General features: G+C 44.7%; 1 protein-coding gene and 1 long non-coding RNA gene across 4 annotated transcripts; both read left to right on the top strand.

Moving 5' to 3' along the window:
- Positions 1-665: 665 nt before the first annotated feature.
- Tex48 (testis expressed 48) lies at positions 666-15,849 on the top strand. 3 transcript variants are annotated; one of them, NM_001399330.1, is made up of 5 exons: positions 666-739; positions 10,422-10,523; positions 11,330-11,443; positions 14,425-14,538; positions 15,524-15,845. In NM_001399330.1, exons 2-5 carry the CDS (start codon positions 10,520-10,522, stop codon positions 15,625-15,627), a joined length of 336 nt encoding a protein of 111 aa, NP_001386259.1. In that variant the 5' UTR covers positions 666-739; positions 10,422-10,519; the 3' UTR covers positions 15,628-15,845. The 3 variants fall into 3 exon arrangements, with proteins under 3 accessions (NP_001386259.1, XP_087407247.1, XP_087407248.1); XM_087551121.1 differs by lacking the exon at positions 666-739 and adding an exon at positions 7,384-7,531 and having other exon boundaries at positions 15,524-15,849; XM_087551122.1 differs by lacking the exon at positions 666-739 and adding an exon at positions 7,535-7,772 and having other exon boundaries at positions 15,524-15,849.
- A 1,579-nt stretch (positions 15,850-17,428) lies between these two features.
- LOC102553131 (uncharacterized) lies at positions 17,429-19,349 on the top strand. Its single transcript, XR_015620938.1, has 2 exons — positions 17,429-18,157; positions 18,765-19,349. It is a non-coding gene; the product is annotated as an uncharacterized LOC102553131 (long non-coding RNA).
- Positions 19,350-19,598: the final 249 nt, after the last annotated feature.

The following is a 19,598-nucleotide window of genomic DNA, read 5'->3' as shown; positions in this document are numbered from 1 at the left end:
GCCTAGCCCCCATCCCCCACCAGCACATAAGGCCAGCACAAGGTGACATTTGTCTCCATCTTCTGTTGTACCAAGACTTCTGCATGCATTCAAAGACAATACTGATAGTGGGTTTTCACCTAACGTGACTTCCTCAAACAGTACAAGATGTTCCAAGTGGGGAACTGAAAGCCTACCCCACAGGGTGAGAAAATGGATTCTAGGAATCCATTAGAAATCAATTCCTCTTTTTCTGGAAGATAGGTTGGGAAGAAATGTCACTCCCCTTCCGTGGAATCGTTACTACAGCATCCAAGCACCTGCCCTATGTTTATCACTCTGATGTCATTTCATCCTGGAAATTTATAGAGGACGAATAACTATTATTCCTATTTTACAGAAGGACAAGTGAAGTATGAAGACCTGAGGTTAACAGGCAGAGACATTAGGAGACAGACCCCGTCCCATGCTTTCTGCATGTAGTGCCATAGCGCCCCCTCCTGGTCTGACACCCTCAAAGTATTTCACACAGGAGAATGTGCATTACTGGTGCCCTGAAGGACAGCAATGGTGACCAGCTTGGCAACACACACAGAAAAGTAGACCACTATAGGGAGGGTCAGCAGGTCACAATAGCCTGTCTCCTCCCCGCCTTATGGTCCAGTCCAGAAGCCCTGTCACCAACATTCCCTGGTTCCCAGCTCTGTGACGTCACAGCCTCCTTTCCTCTCTGCCAGCAACAAGTGAGTGAGGCTCAAAGGTAAGACTTAAAAGTGCGAGGGGTGGCATCCCGCACTAAAGGGATGGCAGTGTCCCACACTTGTGGATGCCTATTGACCTGCTACCAGTATCAGACACAATCCTCCCTTGGCCTCTACCCTGTTTCTCTCTCCGGCTGCCACCTCCCCACACCAGTGCTGAACGAGCCTAGGTGACTCCTCCAGCTCTAGAATCCTGCCTGCTTCACCTTAGTGACCTTCCTTCACGTGGTCAGCATGTTCTGAAGCCCCCAGAGACCTGAAGCTCACAGTTCCCTGGGACAAGTCTAGAGCCTCTTCTTTGACTCCTGTCCCCAACTAGAGATGGGCTATAGTACTGCATGAAAGTCTGTGCCACCCTTGGCTTTCCCTCCACATCAGCATCACCTTACATCCTGAGGCTTCACAGCATGCCAAAAAGCTGTGCTGGCCACATTCCATCACTCTTGGTCACAAGCCCCTTTGCTATAGATGGTATTTTCTGCTTACAGACCGAAGAGCTGAGGCTTGAAGAAGCTGTACATTGTTTTTCTATTAAGCAATCATAAAGAGTTACACCCCAAGGGATTAGGGATGTAGCTCTGTTGGCACAATGCTTGCTTGGCCCGTATGAAGCTCCAGGTTCCATCCCCAGTACTACATAAACTAGGAATGGTGGCACCCACCGTTAATGCCAACACTTGGGTAGTAAAAGGAGGAAGATCACAAATTTGAGGTCATCCTTGGCAATATATATCAAGGCTATCCTGAGCTACATAAGACCCTGCCTCAGAAAAAGATTTACTTTCCAGATAATGCTTTTGTAAGTGCATTGCTGGTCTCCCTAAAAGATTTCCCGGGGCTGGGGATTTAGCTCAGTGGTAGAGTGCTTACCTAGGAAGCACAAGGCCCTGGGTTCAGTCCCCAGCTCCGAAAAAAAGAACCAAAAAAAAAAAAAAAAGATTTCCCAACTCTGAAGAGTAGGCAATGTGCAACTCCTTATCCTCAGGATTTCCAGGTAAAGATATGGGGAGCATGGCAGCCTACACAGAGCCCCATTCTAAGTTCCTGCAGCACAGCCAATGGCTGTGATCTCCAAGGTCTATAACTAAAAAGGACAAGGTACACAATGCAGTGCGTGTTTAAGGGAGAGGGAGTTTGTATATTTATGTTTTCTTGGGTGTGCACAAGCTATTTTGAAGGAGAGAGACCTGTTTAACATATGACACAGTAATGGAGTTGGTTTCCAGTTAAGTAGCGAGCTGTGTTTGCACCACAGATAGAGCAGAGCTTTTTGGCCAGTGCATAAGGGTCTGGGGAGGCACTAAGGCTACAGACTGCTGGGACTCCAGAGACAAGAAGTGCTTGAGCATCTAGGACCTTCTAGTATGAGGTGACACCAGTGTGCAACTCTTCCCTCAGATTGGCCGGTAGCACTTTCATTACAAGATGACTCGTGATAATCTGTTAGCATCTTCCCAGGGAAGTGGGTCTGTGCCTAGGATTTGTGGATGCCCTCTTCTCCCCTCTTTGTCACCTCCCACAGCTCTCTCAATCATAGCTGTAGGAAGATCCTCAAAGCTTGTCCAAATTTTCACCACTGTCACCACCTCCTCCTTTGATCTTTCCACTTGCAAAGATCAAGAGGGAGGGAGGGAGGGAGGAAGGAAGAAAAAAGAAAGAAGGAAAGAAGGAAGGAAAGAAGGAAGGAAGCAGGAATCCAGATCAGCCTATGTAAGGAGACAAGGAGGAAGAAGAGGAGGAGAGGAAGAGGAAGAGGAAGAGGAAGAAGAGGAAGAGGAAGAGGAAGAAGAAGAAGAAGAAGAAGAGGAGGAGGAGGAGGAGGAGGAGAAGAAGAAGAGGAGGAGGAGGAGGAAGAGGAGGAGGAGGAAGAGGAGGAGGAGGAGGAGGAGGAGAAGAAGAAGAAGAAGAAGAAGAAGAAGAAGAAGAAGAAGAAGAAGAAGAAGAAGAAGAAGAAGAAGAAGAAGAAGAAGAAGAAGGGCTTTTCAGAATTACCTGTGATTGTCTAGACATCTAGACACAGTCATCTACTTTTGAAGGGTGCCTACTCCTTTAGCTGAGATCTAGGTTGACTCCACCTACGAGGATACCATGTAAAGTGCTGGCAATAGTATAGGCACCATAGTTGGCCAAAACAAAATACAAACACATTTTATAATACAACCCATAGCTGTCAAGGTTACCCAGTTATACATCAGGTGTGGGCTATGTGATTGTGTCAGTTACAGTGAGTGAAAATGATCCAGAGGGTCAAGGGCTCTAGTCCTTCAGACTGTGGAAGAAGACATCACCTACAATAGGTACCAGGGAGTCAGCCACTTAAAATCACCTAAGTATTTGTTGCACAGAATGATTAACCCTGGAATGACAGCACTGGAAAGACTAATGCCCAACCTAATAGCAAGCCTCCTCAAGTAAGCATTTCTACTACCCCCATATGGCAGACACAAGGCTATTAGTTTCCACCAGGGTAGGAAAACACAATGGTGTCATATGAACATCAGATTCTGACTTACCTAGAAATGGACCTCAAACAGTATGCGTTTCAACAATGGTTCAAGTGAAGATGATGCTTCCCATTCAGATTTATCCCCCCCCACATTCCTTATGTCTTATTCAGTGTTCTATTGCTGTGAAAAGATACCATGACCACAGCAACTTTTATAATTGGTGCTGGCTTATGTTTCAGAGGTTTAGTCAATTATCATCTTGGTGAAAAAGCATAGAATAGCAGCACTCAGGCAGACAAGGCAGATAAAGTGCTGGAGAGGTAGCTGAAAATTCTATATCTGGACCTACAGGCAGCAGGAAAAGAGGAGAGAGAGAGAGAGAGGGAGAGAGAGAGAGGAGAGGAGAGGGAGAGAGAGAGAGAGAGAGAGAGAGAAAGAGAGAGAGAGAGAGAGAGAGAGAGAGAGAGAGAGAGACGGGGCTGGGGGCCTGGCTTGAGCATTTGGAGTCTCAAAGCCCACCCCTAGTGACACACCTAACAAGGCCACACCTCCTACCATTGCCACTCTCCAATGACCAAGCATTCAAATCTATGAGTCTATGAGGCCATTCCTGTTCAAACTATCACTATTTTAGGTCTGAGCCTTTAATACAAAATAAACCTCTTGGTTACCCAAGAATATTCCTCAAAAGTGCTTGGAGCATTGACTCATTTTCCTTTTGTTTGTGACTCTGCGTCTTTGTCCTCAAGAGTGGCCTTCAAAGGGGTTCTTCAAGTCTGTTTTGCTCTTTAATTATACAAAAATTATTTAGATATCCTGGTCTCTCTCCACCCTGTTTTTAAATAACTTTTCCCCTTTGTTGATGATAAAGTATTAAATAAACATCTCAGCACAGATATGAAATTCCAGGGCAGTGAGTGGCTAACAGAAGCCAGAATTAGATGCAGTCACTGTCTGCTGCTCTGAAATTTGAGAGGAGTCTCAACATTTGCACTCTGCCAACTCTTATCTTAAATCTCCCTCACTGGATCCAGCATCTGACATAGGAGTTTTCGGGGCTGTTATGTGTTAAAGTTGAGCTATTAGCTATAAAAGAAGCATACGTGGGTGTGAGGGGAAAGTTGGGTGGGAAAAGAAAGAGGCAAAGAAAGTAGGTTTCAGAAGGTTTGAGTGGGAGTGGGATCTTTCAGTTTCTTTTGTTCTTTCTTCTTCCTTTGTTTTCCTCTCCAGAGCATGCCAGGCAAGGTGGCCCCGAGTGGAGCAGTTCGTACAGTCTTCTCTTGTTTTTAATGTCCCCCTTGAAATCCCTTGTTCTTAAAATCCAAAGTTCATAAGAGGCCAGGAGTATTGGCATATGGCTTTAGTCCCTGCACTAGGGAGGCAGAGGCAGGAGGATCTCTATGAGTTCAAGGTCAAGCCTGATCTATATAGCAAGTTGCAAGCCAGTCAGGACTACACAGTGAGACCTTGTCTCCAAAAAAAAAAAAAAAAAAAAAAAAAAAAGTTCATTATAATAGCCTTGGTAAGTCCACGTCATTGGGTGAAATTGTTGAAATTAATTAGACTTGAAATTAGACTTGAGGATATGAGGAGCAGTGAGGAACAGTGTTTTCAAGAAGATGGGACAAGTAATATACAGGGACTATGACAAACAGGAGCGATCCACACTACAATCAATTTTAAAGAATAATGCATCAGCACAGTGTCTTAACCTAATCGACTAGTAGGTAGAAGAGACCACTCGATCTATGACCCGGAAGTCACCCCAGGGCACAGGCTAAGTGGAGTGACTTTGGTTCACGATTTAACAAGACAGAGTGTGTGCTCACCAAGGTTACAGAGAGTGGGAGACAAAGTGTCAACAATTTCCTTTAAGTAAACAGCCCAGCAGGCTGCAGAAGTTCAAGCCGGAGCTCTCCACGCTGACCTGTGGTGGGGGCTGGTCAGACCTATGGACCCACTCTTTTCTTTGGAAATCATTCTTCTGCAGGTCACGCATGCAAGGCCACCTCAAACAAAAAGTAAGGATGAGGCCAATGCCTGGATAAATGAAGGAAATTGAGTGTAAACCACGAAATAAAATGTTTTTACAAACAGTAACTAGTTCTCTTCTCCCTGCCAGCCCTCCCTCTAGTTTCTAGCCCAGTCCCTTCAAATGTTTCTCCCAACCGTTCCTCCCTCAGTTCCCCAATAGTCTGCTTAAACCGTCCCTCCTCCCAGTTTTCCCAATACTTGCAGCTCCAAACTATAACAACTGTTGTAACCTATCTGCTCACCAGATTCTCCTGGCTTAACTGTCTCCTAATAATATCTTCTGTACCAACTGCCTTCTCTTCTCACTCTGCTAGCTCAATCCCCTTTTCAGTCTCGACTGACTTTTTTTTTTTTTTTTGGTTCTTTTTTTCCGGAGCTGGGGACCGAACCCAGGGCCTTGCGCTTCCTAGGTAAGCGCTCTACCACTGAGCTAAATCCCCAGCCCCTCGACTGACTTTTATATGTCCTATCCTGTTCCCAGAACTCTAAGATATAACCCACACTGAAGGTTATCAGGTCAAGCAGCCAAGAATTCTTTAAGGGCCAGTTGTCTATCAACTGGGGATACTTTAAAGGAACGGGTGCACAAGATAAATCACACCATAAGAACAACTAGGAAAACTCAGGCAGATTAATGGCAAAGGTGTTTGCTAAATGATCGATCTCCTAAATAGAAAATCTAAGTGTCTTATATACATTTCTATTGCTATGAATCCTGGGGGAAAAAAATCCATGGAAGAGAGCTCTGTGAACTTCACCAGGGCTAAGATCTTGCCCCTCCCTCCCAAAAAAAGCCCTCACCAGGGAGCGGATCCAAAAAGATTATTGGAAAAGGGATTAAATTCATCACTCAGGCCTCCTGGTCCACAGTCCTACATCATAGAGACATGTGTCTATTCTACTTGGTGTATCTCACTATGAAGACTCACTTACATGCAAATGTGTGTGTGTGTGTGTGTGTGTGTGTGTGTGTGTGTGTGTGTGTGTGTGTGTGTGTATTAAAGATCAGATGGGAGAAGGGAGAGAAGGTCCGTGTTTGTTCAAATATTTTCAAAGAAACAGGATGGATCCTAAGGACATGGGAAATAAAGTTGTGAGGTAAAGAACCTGTCACCACTGGCCTCCCATGAGTAAGACATCTGTCCATCTTTATTTTGTTCATTGCTGAATACCCAGCCCCAAACAGAACCCAGCACATAGTAGGTCCTCAAAAATAGTTTACAAATAGTTGACCACTAAGCAGGCAGTTAAAATACCATGTTTTCAGCATGTAGTTTTGTAGCAGTGAGCTTGAGTTAAGCAATCACTATACAGTAACAGACTGTGAGCTAAGCTACATGGCAGGAGGGGTGGGTATGAAAGCTCATCTTAATTTCGAGAGGCAACTTCCTGTAACTCCCAGGCTGAGGGCTAAAGTCTGAGGAGTAAAGGCACAAAGTAATGCCATCTCTGGTTTCAGGGAACAGTGTGTTATAGGATCCTTCAACAGAAGTGTGAACAAGAGGACTGCTCCTCCAGCACTGGCTACAGTGTGGTGAGCAAAAGCCAGAGATGCTCAGTCGGAAGATATTAACAGTAGAATCACAGAAGGAATTGGATCCATGGGTATGAGGAGCCCCTTTGAAGGCCTTAGCACAGGAGTGATAGTATCAGATTTGCAGTTTGGCCGTGTAATTAGCTTGAGAAAGGGGAAGAAGTCAAGGAGAAAGGTTGGGCAGTGGTCGGTAAGGAGGGATGGTGGCTGTGGTTTTGGCAATAGATGGTGACAGACAGACTGAGAAGATACTGGGAAATCGAAGTCCAAAGATTGATGGATAGGTGTCGGGGGTTGGAGGAGGCAAGCATCTGGCTCTGGACTCCGAGTGAGAGGATCATTGTGAAAAATGGGGAGCTTGGACACACAAGACAATCGATCCACAGGAGCTAGGGTAGGGACGGGGATGGATAGCTCCCACCAGTAAACAGAGCATAACTTAGAGAGACTCACAAGGCAATCAAGATTCAGCCTGGCACACAAAAATTATTACCAAATGTACTACTTCCTCGAGAATTTACAACCCCAAGACAAAGAGGAACTGGTGCTGGTTGGCTTATTCAACAATCATTTACTGACTGTCCACACCACCCTGTGTGCTAACACTAAGAAAAGCATTGAGCCAAGTCCATAATTCCTGTCCTGTGACCCATTGAAGGAAGGCAGATTGTAAACACAGTTAAAGTCCAAAAATGGCAGAAAAATGGGAGCAGGGTTTAGCAGTAAAAGATACAAGTCTTCATTGTGTGACTAAAGGAAGTGTCCCTGGAAAAAAGGTAACATAAAAACAAAACTTGAGAGGAAAAACAATGTATTTCTAAAAATACAATTCCAGTCAGAGGTTGAAGTAAGCATAAATTTCTGAGCTGGGAGCTTGGTGGGTTTTTAATCAACAAAGTAACCAGTATGCCTTGAACGGAATTGATTAAGAAATCACCAGAATTGAAGGCAGGGGACTTTTTGAGACCGTTGACTATGGAGAGGGGGGCAGAATGTGACAGTTTGATTTAAAGCCAGGTAAGAAATTTGGGGTTTCTTCTGAGAAATGTTAAGAATCTGACAAAGACTTGTTAGGGAGAAAAATAGGGGGTTAACAGATCCCTTTTACATAAAGTTCTCAGGCCAGTCTTTCTTTCCGTGTTTCCTGCTTACTTTAGGTTTGTATTTCCAAGCCAAACATGTTCCTAAGAACTTTTATAACTTTTTAGTCATAGTCTCTGAGCACAGATTCTTACCTTGTTTCCTTGTGAGTGCTTTTACTTCACCATTAAGTATTGAAAAATGTTTCCAGGAGTGTTCTGGGATTTTTATTTCAGTAGTTCAAGATGTTACTCCATTGTCTTCTAGCTCGAATTGTTTCTGATGCAAAATCAGTTGTCATTCTTGGTTTTTTACTCCTTATATGCAAATGTATGTTTTGTAGTACTATTATTATTGATTTTTACACTTGAAAGAGCTTTTTCTTCCTTTAATTTTTCACTATTTGGCTCGTGTGGAGTAACGTAAAAGTTTTATGTTTGGTGTTCTATGAGTACTTAGGTTATAGTTCTTCACCAAAATTGGGGGAGGAGGAGTGTGTTATTCATGCTTCAAAATCTTCGACTGCCCCATCTCCATCCTTCTGGCCCTGAACAATTTAGTTGTGCAACCGCTCCCCACTCACTGCTATTCTTACTCTTTTAACATTTTTCCATTCTCTACTTCCTTGTGTGTAACTTGTAGTGTCCTATTTATCCCTTTGTGTGTGTGTGTGTGTGTGTGTGTGTGTGTGTGTGTGTGTGTACTCATGCACACATGCACATATACCCATGAGCACATACTGTGTGCCATGTCATGCTTGTGGAAATCAGAGGACAGTTCATGAGCGTTGGTTCTCTACCTCCGTGTGGGCCATGGGGGATGGACTCATAAGGTCAGGCTGGGAAGCAAGTACCTTTACCTGCTGTCTCATCTCTTAGGCCCCCACTGCGACTTTTTTAGAACTAGAATGCCTATTATTGTCATTTTTCTTCAACACTGTATTTCTTCATCTGTTATGTCCTTTTCTTTCTATCACTGGAGATATTGAGCAGAACTATTATGACATATATTAACATGGGAATCCTAGCTTTCACACTACTCATTAGTGGCAAGAGAAACAGAGAGAGTAGTTAAGAGACTATTGAAATGATTTGTGCAAGAGCTGTTGGTACCTGAGACCCATACAGCAGTCAAGAAAGGAACAAGTGACAGTGACAGTGACAGGCATCTCACATGGTGAGCTGGGTGGGATGACAGACACCTGATCAATACGATGGCAACAATCCCCTAAAAGAAAGTTTTGGCACAGCGCCAAAGTGGGACATATCTAGGGGTCTAAAAAGGTTGATATATAAAAGAAGTTTGGGACTAAACCAAGATTATGTATTCCTGCACTACAGACATGAGAAAGATCCTTGGAGGGATTGCTCAGAGTAACCTCCTCTTACCACTGAGGGGTTTACTCCAATCCATATGGCAAATGTCCACACTGGGAATTAAACCTGTGGTTCTACATTAAATGCAGAGGCTCCAAGTGTCATTTCTTCCTTGCCTCTAGGGTGCCAGGCCCATGGGATGCCAACACTCCGCTCAGAGGAGGCAGTCTAAGTTGGGGTCTCAGCTCCTGTTTCTCTGGGTGAAAATAGTAGAGGCTGGAACAGAGGCTGTAACCCCAGAGGCTGTCAAACTCTGGACAACTAGATGCCACTGGGAACCTCTAAGAGTTGGGAACAGGGGCTCCCATCCTCCTGTGCACCCGGATGCCGCTGGGAACCACAAGAAGTTGGAAATGGGGGCCCATGGGCCTTTGATGAGCCCAGGGCAGGGGTAATCCACCTTAGTTCAGAGTGAGTGTCAGGAACACAGACAGGCCTTCGACAGTACAACTAGGCAAGGCTCTGTAAGATGAAGGCCTCCCCATCCCCAGCAGTCCTTGATAAAGGAAACAGTCCTTGGTTGTCCAAACTGCCTTATTTATGGTGGACGAGGATGCAAACAGCTTACACAGGGTGAACCAGAGTTTAAATATCCTTTTGTAGAAAGGGATGCCTAGGAAGGGATGTTCATTGACTAAACATACGGTGCCCCTAGATACCTCATTAACATGGAGAACTCTAGGCTCTATGCTACATGAGAGGTTCTTATGGTTCTCTTAGCAGGGTGTCATGATCATGTGCTCTAGAACAGGAATCTGGTCAGGAGCTAGTTCGAACTCCTGCCATTCTCAATTAAGAGTTTTATCGGGATTCTGAACTTTGAAAGTTCATCTGTCTGATGGCATGGTCCATTGCCCCACAAAATCTACGTGACATGTATTTCCTTCTATGTTGCCATGGGACCTGGGAATTAGAGTAACTTAGAAGCAATGAGGTCTGGAGGGGAATACAGAAGGAGTGCTGACTTCACATTACTGCCAACCTACCACTACAGAGTCACCTTGCATATATTTAACACTTTGCTTTTGTAAAGTAGGCACCACCAAGAATATGTACCTAGAAATGGGGGTAGACCACAGAGCTATCTAAAGCCTGATTACCAGTGAACGACTTCTGCAGGAGCTAAGATCCTTCTGCAGTGGGTCCTAGCTGGAGTGCGGACACAGATGAAGGACGAGCGCTTTTCAACTATGGTCTTATGTTTGTATAGGAAACAGACCAGACCTGCCTAGTGAACTGAGCTCAATTTCAACCCTGGTGATTCCACTGCAGACGAAGCTGGCAGAGTAGAGCCTTCATTTCCTCTCTATGGGTAAGGAGATTTTGTATAGCACAAGCAGCGTGTCTTAAAGAGGGCTTCTAGGTGAAGAGGTGGCTCAGTCAGAGAAATACTTGCTATGCAAGCATAGGGACCTGAGTCTGAGCCCGAGCATCCACATGAACAGCTGAGCATGGCACAGAATGCCTGCAACTCCAGCACTGGAGATGCAAAGACAAAGATACCTGGGAGTTTCTAGCTAGCCATTCTTTCCAAGACCACTGAGAGATCTCTCTCAAAAATGCAAGGTGCAGAGTGGTTGACAAAGATATCTGATGCTGCCCTCTGGCTCCCACATATACACATGAACACACACACACACACTCTCACACATACACACACACATTCATACACACAAACATACACACACTCACACATATACACACACTCACACACACACTCACTCACACATACACACACTCACCACTCACACACACACTCACATATACACAGTCACTCACACTCACTCACACATACATACACACACACCACACACTCACTCATACACACACACACTCACTCATACACACACACTCACTCAAACACACACACTCATACACACACACTCAAACATACACTCACTCACACACACACTCACATATACACACACTCACTCACACACACACACATTCACATATACACACACTCACTCACACACACACACACTCACAAAGACCACACAGCAGTTTAGACAGAACCAACCTGGGCTTCCTGACCACAGAGAGTCATAAACAATTTCTAACCAATATAGGAAATTTCTATCCAAGGATCTCTATTTCCCATTCTTTTACCTCCTACAGCGGCCCACCAAACCCTGGCCTCGAAGATCTTCAGTTTATGCTGCTGGGACTGTGAGGAACCTGTTATTGAAAGCACCAAGGTTCCAAGCCAAGAGATCCAGCCACCAACCTTCAGTAGGTATCAGACAAGAACACCCTGCCTGGCCTCCCTGAACCTCAGTTTAACACCTTCCTCCTAAGACCCCAGATTTCCTTCTTTTTATATTTATTTTTATTTTTTGAGATAATTACACCATTTTCACCTTTCTTTTTGTCCCTTCAAACCCTCTCCTTGTTCTCTTTCATATCCATGGCCTTTTTTTCATTGTTACATATAAGTATGTACATATATTCCTAAATACGTAAGTAGAAACTGCTCAGTCTGCATTCTACTACTTCTATGTATGTTTTCAGGGTTGATCACTTGGTATTAAATACCTTTTGTAGAAAGGGATGCCTAGGAAGGGTTGTCTCAGGAAGACTTATTTCTCCAGTCCTCAGCATCCCCTAGTTGCCTATAGTTCTTAGTGCAGGGTCGAGGCTGTGGACTTTCCCCCATCACTTGGATATGGTTACTGGTGTCTTCTTTGTTCAGCCATGTTTGTGTAGTCATGTGGCAGAGACTTTATCATGTAGCTTCTGACATTACTCAGAAACACAACCCCACAGCTAACCCCCTGAACTCTGTTTCTTGGAGTCTTTTCATCCCGTCTTCCATGATGCTCCCTAGCCTCAGGTTCACGAGTGGTTTTATAACTATTCTGTTCAACTTTTGAGTGAAAGAAAGTGCAAGCTAAAATGAGATGAAGGATAGGTAGCTAGTAACATACCCGACAGACAAGGGAGCTCAAGTTTGCTGCCTAAAGTGTGGACTGAGGTCTTGCATCACCTGAGAGCTTCTTGGAAGGCATCCTTAGGGCTGAGGATGTAGCTCTGTTGATAAGAGGGCTTGCTTAGCAAGCCTGAAATCCTAGGTCCAATGCTAACACCACGTTAAAAGCAAACAGAGTGAGGTGACACATATCTATAAACTTGGGAGGTGGAGTAGGGAGATGAGAAGTTCAAGACCATCCTCCACTACTTAGTGAGCTGTAGATCAGCTCAGGTTATATGAGACCCTGCCTCAAAATAAAATAAAGTGCATCTTCGAACCTTGTTGCTGACCTGTTCAATCAGAAGCTGTGTTTTGGCATGGTCTCTAGGTAAATCTGGATACACTTTGTAATTTAAGGAACAAGGCTAATGGCATATAAGATGACATTAAAGTTCTCTGCCTTTGGATCTGACACACCTCTTTGAGTCTCAGTTCTGTCACAGGGGTTGAACAAGTCACCTAATCTGTCTGTGCCTCAGCTATCCAATCCTGTAAAACGGGAATATACACTTTATAATAATACACTTGAGGAATCAGAGGAGTGGTGATAGAGTAGGAATGGGTGGGCATGGGAAGACTAGAATAAAATCTTCTGCTAAGAAGCCTTGAAGTTCTGATGGCTTACAAAATGAATGTGTATTTCTTCCTCACTGAAGTCCAGGACATACCACCATTCCTTCTCATCTCATCCTCTGAAATAAGAGACCCCCATGATTCTGTATCAGGGAAGGAGAGGAAAACAGAGAAGGTATCTCAGCCCCCAGTTTATAACACAGACTTCTTTGGTGGCCTAGGACAGAAAAGACAGGGATCAAATCCAGTGATGTCCAAGGGGAAAAAAGGATTATTATCAAAAGTAGGCAAAGCTAAGACTCACTGGGACACAGTAAGACAGAGTTATGGTGGAAATCTGTCACAGTCCTACTCAGATGAAATGAAACAAGAGGCAGAGGCGAATCCTCTTGGTAGGAACATACGGAAGCCCATGGGAGCTTTTAAAATGCTTCTGAAAATAGTTTCATGCTAAAAATGAAGATCAAAACCTTAAAAATGCAACCTCCCTTTCCTAAGAGTGACAGTGTTCAATCTCTGATTCAGCAGCGGGTGGGCAGCACTGTTCAACTCTAGGTGAGTCCCCCACCATGCCTCAGTGGGCTTAGGACGAGCATCTCTCAACCTGCACTGCAGCTCTGAGGTGGGCACTATCATCCAAAACAACTGTGCCATAAGCAGAGTCAGTTCGCTCATTATACAGCCAGGGACAAAGCTGTCACACCTGCCCCAGAGGGCTTAGCCTGTCTCAGATGTTCTGTTACTGCTCTGGAAGTACATAAAGGCTCTCACATAATGCACTCCTATCTTAATAGGAGTAAAACTTGAAGGAAAATGTCTACACGCACACTAGTCAATTGGTGTCTTTTTTTTTAGAATTATTAATTGTATGTATAGGAGTACACTGTAGTTGTCTTCAGACACACAAGAAAAGGGAATCAGATCCCATTACAGATGGTTGAGAGCCACCATGTGGTTGCTGGGAATTGAACTCAGGACCTCTGGAAGAGCAGCCAGTGCTCTTAACCACTGAGCCACTCTCCAATGCCAACAAGTCTTGACTTATCCATAAAGGTGAATACAACTACTACTTTTTAATGTACTGACATGGGGAAAATGTATATAATGTATATGAAGGAAATGATCCACGTACATAGGACAGGCAATCCAATAAGCTACGGTAAAAATATGCTTAAGGAAAAACTGTGTGTCTGGGAGGAGAGGAGTTGGAAGCATTTTTCCTTTTTGAAACAGATACACGTGTTGAATTTAAAAGTAAGAAACAAGAAAAAAGTTGATGCTTTAAAAAAATACATATTTTTAGGGCAGGCGAGATTACTCAGTGGTTATGAGCACTGGCTGCTCTTCCAAAAGACCCAGCTTCAAGTCTCATTACACACATAACAGCTTACAACTGTTTGTAATCCAGTTGCAGGACTCTGACAGTCTCAAAACAGATATACATGCAGGCTAAACACCGTTGTGCATAAAATACATGAATAAATAAACCATTTTTTAACAATATGTATTTTTTAAGTTCAGCATCTGTTCAAAGAAGAAACAGATTCAGATTTTTCCCTATCCCATAATATCCACCATTCACCTATGTGGTGCTTCAGTTGGTTCAATACCCTCACTTCTATGATTGGCTCAGCCTTCCCATACGACTTCCATGGAATTCTCTTGTCAGATTTGCTGAAGACTGAGAAGAATGAGCTATGCGAACAAAACCTCAAGGGACCTAAGGCACAGGCCTTTGTTGGCCAAGAAAAGAACTTCACCTCCACCAGCAATGATTATGAAGGTGAGTCCCCAAAAGAGGTCTTGCTAGTGACCTCTGGGAAAGGGGGCTCTGTCCTGATGACCAGGTCCTAAGGGTATGTGAGCCAGCTGTGTTCACACTCCAGAAGATGCTGTGGAGGCCACAGAGTCTGAGTCTAGCCATTCTTTTCCAAGTTAGGCACTACATTAGAAGGTGCTGGTCTGGAAGGAAAGACATTCCACGACCATGCACTCGTACTCTTATGGGCACCATGCTATGGTCTTGACTCTGTATTTCGTGTGAGTCTACTTAATTCCTACTTTGGAGGCTACACACTGAGTTCTAGAGTGGCAGGTCCACACTGGTACTGGTCTCTGTTTCCCCAAAACCAACCGGGTACATGTCAAATGAGCAATAAGTTAAAATGCTAGTGGGCTGAGCAGAGCTCACTTGGGCTGACATGTCTCTGGGTCACAGAAGAACAAATGTCCAACCTTGAACAATGGCACAACCATAAGAAAAAAGATAGCCATATTGAGGGAAATTCATCCTGGACCCAGATGGTCTGACGCAGCCTCTATTCTCAAGGGGCCGTTGATAGACAAGGATCACTTAGACCTTCTCACTGTAGAACTTACCTATAGGTCAAGCCCCTGTCGCAAACATGAGTCCATTGAAGGGTAAATTCTCCTACAAGAGCACACATACCTATTCTATTTAAATGGAGGGCAAGGAGCTGAGATCCTCTCTGGTTCATCCATGATCAAGTAGATTAAGATCCACACTGGGAAGGGGACTTGGCAGCAGCCTACCAGGGGACACCATCTAAGCCAGGATGGGCCCAAGTGTCCTGTGTTCCTAGGTCTTGTGCTTTGCAAGACCTTCTGTTGACAGTGGCTCCACCATGCAGAGTAATACCAGGCCCAGTGACTAAGCTGCAGAGGGCCTGGGTGCCCGTGGAACTCATGCAGTTCATCCAACTCTAGCTCAAAGGCCTTCACCCAACAGCATGCTTTCCTTCTTTCAGAGCTGACTGCATACAATATACAAAAAGGATACCCTAAAAAAAATCTAAACCGCTACTACCAGGAACACTGGGCCTTCCAACCGTGCATCATCGGGAGACCCTGAGGGTTCTAGTGGCACCACACGGGCTCTGAGCTGTGCAGCTGCTGGAGGGTCTCCATGAGGATGAAGAAGGCAGTGGACAGGAGTCATGAAGACTGATTCAGAAACTCCACCACAAGGAGGGAAGAGGTCTGAGCCATCCCTGTGCCACCAGCACGAGTCACCCCAGCTCCTGACAGCCAGGGAGGGGGGCTGCCTGCAATTAAAGTCCTTGTTTGCATCAGAGGACATGTCTCTCCTCTCTGGTCCTTCTCATATTTTTCTTTTATTGGATTTTTTTATTTAAATTTAAAATGTATTCCCTTTCCTGAACATAAGCCCCCTATCCCATCCCCCTCCCCTTCTTCTATAAGGGTGTTCTCCTCCCCATCCACCCTCCCTCCCTGCCCCTCCTGCCAACATACCCCTACACTGGGGGGTCCAACCTTGGCAAGATCAAGATCAAGGGCTTCTCCTCCCACTGGTGCCCAACAAGGCCATCCTCTGCTACATATGCAGTTGGAGCCATGGGTCAATCCACGCATAGTCTTTGGGTAGTAGTTTAGTCCCTCAGAGCTCCAGTTGGTTGGCATTGTTGTTCTTGTGGGGTTGCAAGCCCCTCCAGCTCTTTTAATCCTTATAGTTATCAGTTCTTATGTTGTCGCTTCTAAATAACTTACAAAAGATTCAACTTTGTGAGTAACTTTTGAAATAATTTCAAACGTACAAGAAAGTTGTCTCAATAGGAAAATAATTAGGGGAAAAGGGGGAAAGAAAAATTATTCTCATACTATACCATATTTATATTTTTTTTCTGTGAATGGTCTGAGAGTAAGCATCTTGCCCTTTTGCCTAAATCCTTCATAGAGCACTTCTTATAGGCAAGAACATCCTCCTTTAATTCCAGCAAGTACCAAACACCAAAACATCTCCTACTAAAACAAAGTCCAAAGTCCATCAATTGTCCCAAAATGCGCCCTAGCCTTTTCTCCCAGGGCTACGGGTTCCACAAAGTCCTTATGAGTTTCACACATTTCAAAGATTCAGGCACAAGTGTGTCTCAGTTCAAAATGCTCTGATATTTTTATTGAATCAGAGTCAAGCTTCCCATCTGGAGTCCTCCCCAGTAGTTGGCACCAGCAGGCACTGGGCACACAGAATCCCACAAGACTGAAAATTCACATTGCTTGCCATAAAGATTCGGTGTGGAGCTCAGTGACAGGTCACTGAGCCAGTGTGTAGAGGCCTTGGAGTTGATTAAAACTAAAGTCACTTGTTTGATTCAGTTCCTCCTATCAAGTTCTTCCACTTTATTGGTCTGTAATTTTTCTTTCCAAAAGATTTATTAGTTTGCCTTTGTTAACTTTTGTTCTCTAGTGTGGTTTCTGGGTTTAATCTTAGACAGTCTTTATTACTGTTGTAGTATTTGTCTTTTAATTTTTGTTACATTCAATTGTTTGTTTAATGGGAGGGGCCATGCTAGGATCTACAAGTGGAGGTCAGAATACAACTTGCAAGAGTCAGTTCTCTCCCTCCGTGATGGGTCAGGGATTGAACTCAAGTGGTCAGGCTGGGTAGCAAGCATCACTTTTACCTCCTGAGCCATCTAATCTGTCATACTCTTCTTGCTTCTTGCCCTGGGGATTTTTTTCATTCATTCCTCATAGAAGTGTTTAAAGTATGTGGTGGGCCCTTCATCCAAGGATGTCTTTCCTGTTTCCTGGAACGTGTGAGCATGTTCCTTCACATCATAGATGAGGATTACAGCATAGAAAGACTGCTAATGTGCAAAGCCTTTGGGTGAAGACGATCCAAGTTATCTAATGGACCTAGTCCAGTCAATAGGGACTGTCTTCTAGCACCTCTGAGCATGTTCCTGACCCAGCAGAAGCCAGGACAGAATGAGAAGTGTCAACAGCAAGTGATACAGATACTCTCTGCCAGGCTGACAAAGAACTAGAACAAAAGAGCAGACAGTGCCTAACCTGATAAAATGTCCAGCCTCTGACTCTGTGTGCCTCAGTTTCCTAATTTGTAATATGAGTACAGCAATAGTGTCTACTGGAGCACGAGGCAATCCTGAGCCTGAATTCCCCTCCCTGATGTATCTGCTTCACTGCACTGTTCTGACTGGCTCTTTCAGGATGGCATGACTTTGGGTCATAAAAGGACAGATGTCCAACCTAGCACAGTGGCGCAGACACAGAGATGAAAGGCAGCCTTGTTAAGAAGAGTCCAGGTGGCCTCGCACAGAAAACTGAGCAGGTGGGCCAGTGGCCAAGACTTAGACTTGTGTTTACATAGTATATCTAGCTCTCTCAGAAGAAGAATACATCCTAGCTAGCCTACTAATCCAAGGACAGAAGATACCCCTTCCAACAACCTTACACTGTGGACAGTGGAACGAACCACTGCAGAGAACTTAGCAGGCAGCCTCCCTCCACCTTGCCTTATGGTCCAGTTCAGAACCCCTGTCATCAACATTCCCCAGTACCCAGCTCTGTGACATCACAATCTTCTGCCCACACAGACAGCAGGTGACAGAAGCTTAAAGGTAAGAGAGGGGGTGAACTTTCCACACAAAAGGAATGACAATGTCCCCACACTCCTGTACACCAATGTACTTGCCACCAATGCAGACATTAGCTCTGGGGGCCTGTACCACTGTTTTCCCTTTTGGCTCCTGGCTTCCCACCTATGCTAGATGACCCCAAAGGATTCCCCAACCCTAGAAGCCTATTGGCTTGACCTAAACAGTGACCTTGTTTCACCTGGTCAATGTGGTGTGGGGTCTCTAAAGACATCAAGCTCACAGTCTATTGCAGACAAGACAAAGGGTCTTCTCTTTGGCCTCTACATCCAACTAAGAGGGATATAGGTGGTGCAAAAAAAACAGGTCATATGTCCCTTGTGTCGCCATCTTTTGGTGACATATGTACTTACTGTGTACAAGATGCCATGCTAAGTACTTTGGAACTGCATGCCCCACAATCTTCACATCATTGGGCACAGGTTTTATCACCCCATTGCCCAGAGAGGTAAGCTGAGCTTCAAGAAAACTGCTCTAGATCCCACAGCTAGGTGTTATAGAAATTAATATCCTATGTCCACTTAAGTAAAAAGTGTGTATGCTTAACCAGGATGTTACTCTGAGTCTTCAGGTGGAGCCTTGCTATGAAAGTTCCCCACCATCAGTTTTCAGAGGACCATGTTCTGAAATGGAATGAGAGTAATGGAAGAGAAAGTGAAGCCACTGAAGTCCTGCTATTCCTCTTGGCTGTGACACCTGGACAAGTCACAATTCTAAGCCTGGGTTCCCCCTGAAAACAGTGGGATACAATCCTGCATCACATATACAGAAGAGACAAATGAAAAACAAGCCTCAGATGTCAAAGGACCTGCCCTAGATGATCAATGGACGTCAGTATGCCTGGCACTGAGACTGATTCTCTTCCCATTAACTTGAATGGCAAAGACATAAATGAGGCTGGAGTAAAAACCCACTGGCCGAAGGAAGACTGGAAAGGATTGAGTGTCACTCAACAGAGAAGGTCCAGGCATTAATTCAACAAGGAGTAGACACCCACTCTTGCCCTGAGTTATGGTATGACCAGGGATCCAAAGGTCATGTTGATTTATCCCTGTCTCTGAGAGCAGAAACATCACTCCTGTTCACTGCAGGATTCTCAGGACTTCACGCAGGACTTGGCACCAGTAAATCCTCCATAAATATTTGTCTGCAAGTACCCATGGATTCTTTGCCTGCTTTTGCACAGGACCAGAGCAGGATAAATCCAAGTTCGCTCATCCCACCAATGTCCATGAAACTAGGCACAATGGGAGCCACACTCAGAATACCACAGGCCTTGGCAGAGGGCCTGAGCTCATACAAATGACTAAATTCTAGGTGAGGCTAGAATACAATAAAGCTGTGAGCAGTGGAACAAGGGTCCCGACAGTGAAAGAAGTAAGGTGAGCAGGCCAGACAGGGTTAG

This window comes from Rattus norvegicus, chromosome 5 (assembly GCF_021556685.1).
Source record: "Rattus norvegicus strain SHRSP/BbbUtx chromosome 5, alternate assembly SHRSP_T2T, whole genome shotgun sequence".
Classification (NCBI taxonomy): Eukaryota; Metazoa; Chordata; class Mammalia; order Rodentia; family Muridae; genus Rattus; species Rattus norvegicus.
This window is presented reverse-complemented; position numbering and strand designations above follow the sequence as displayed.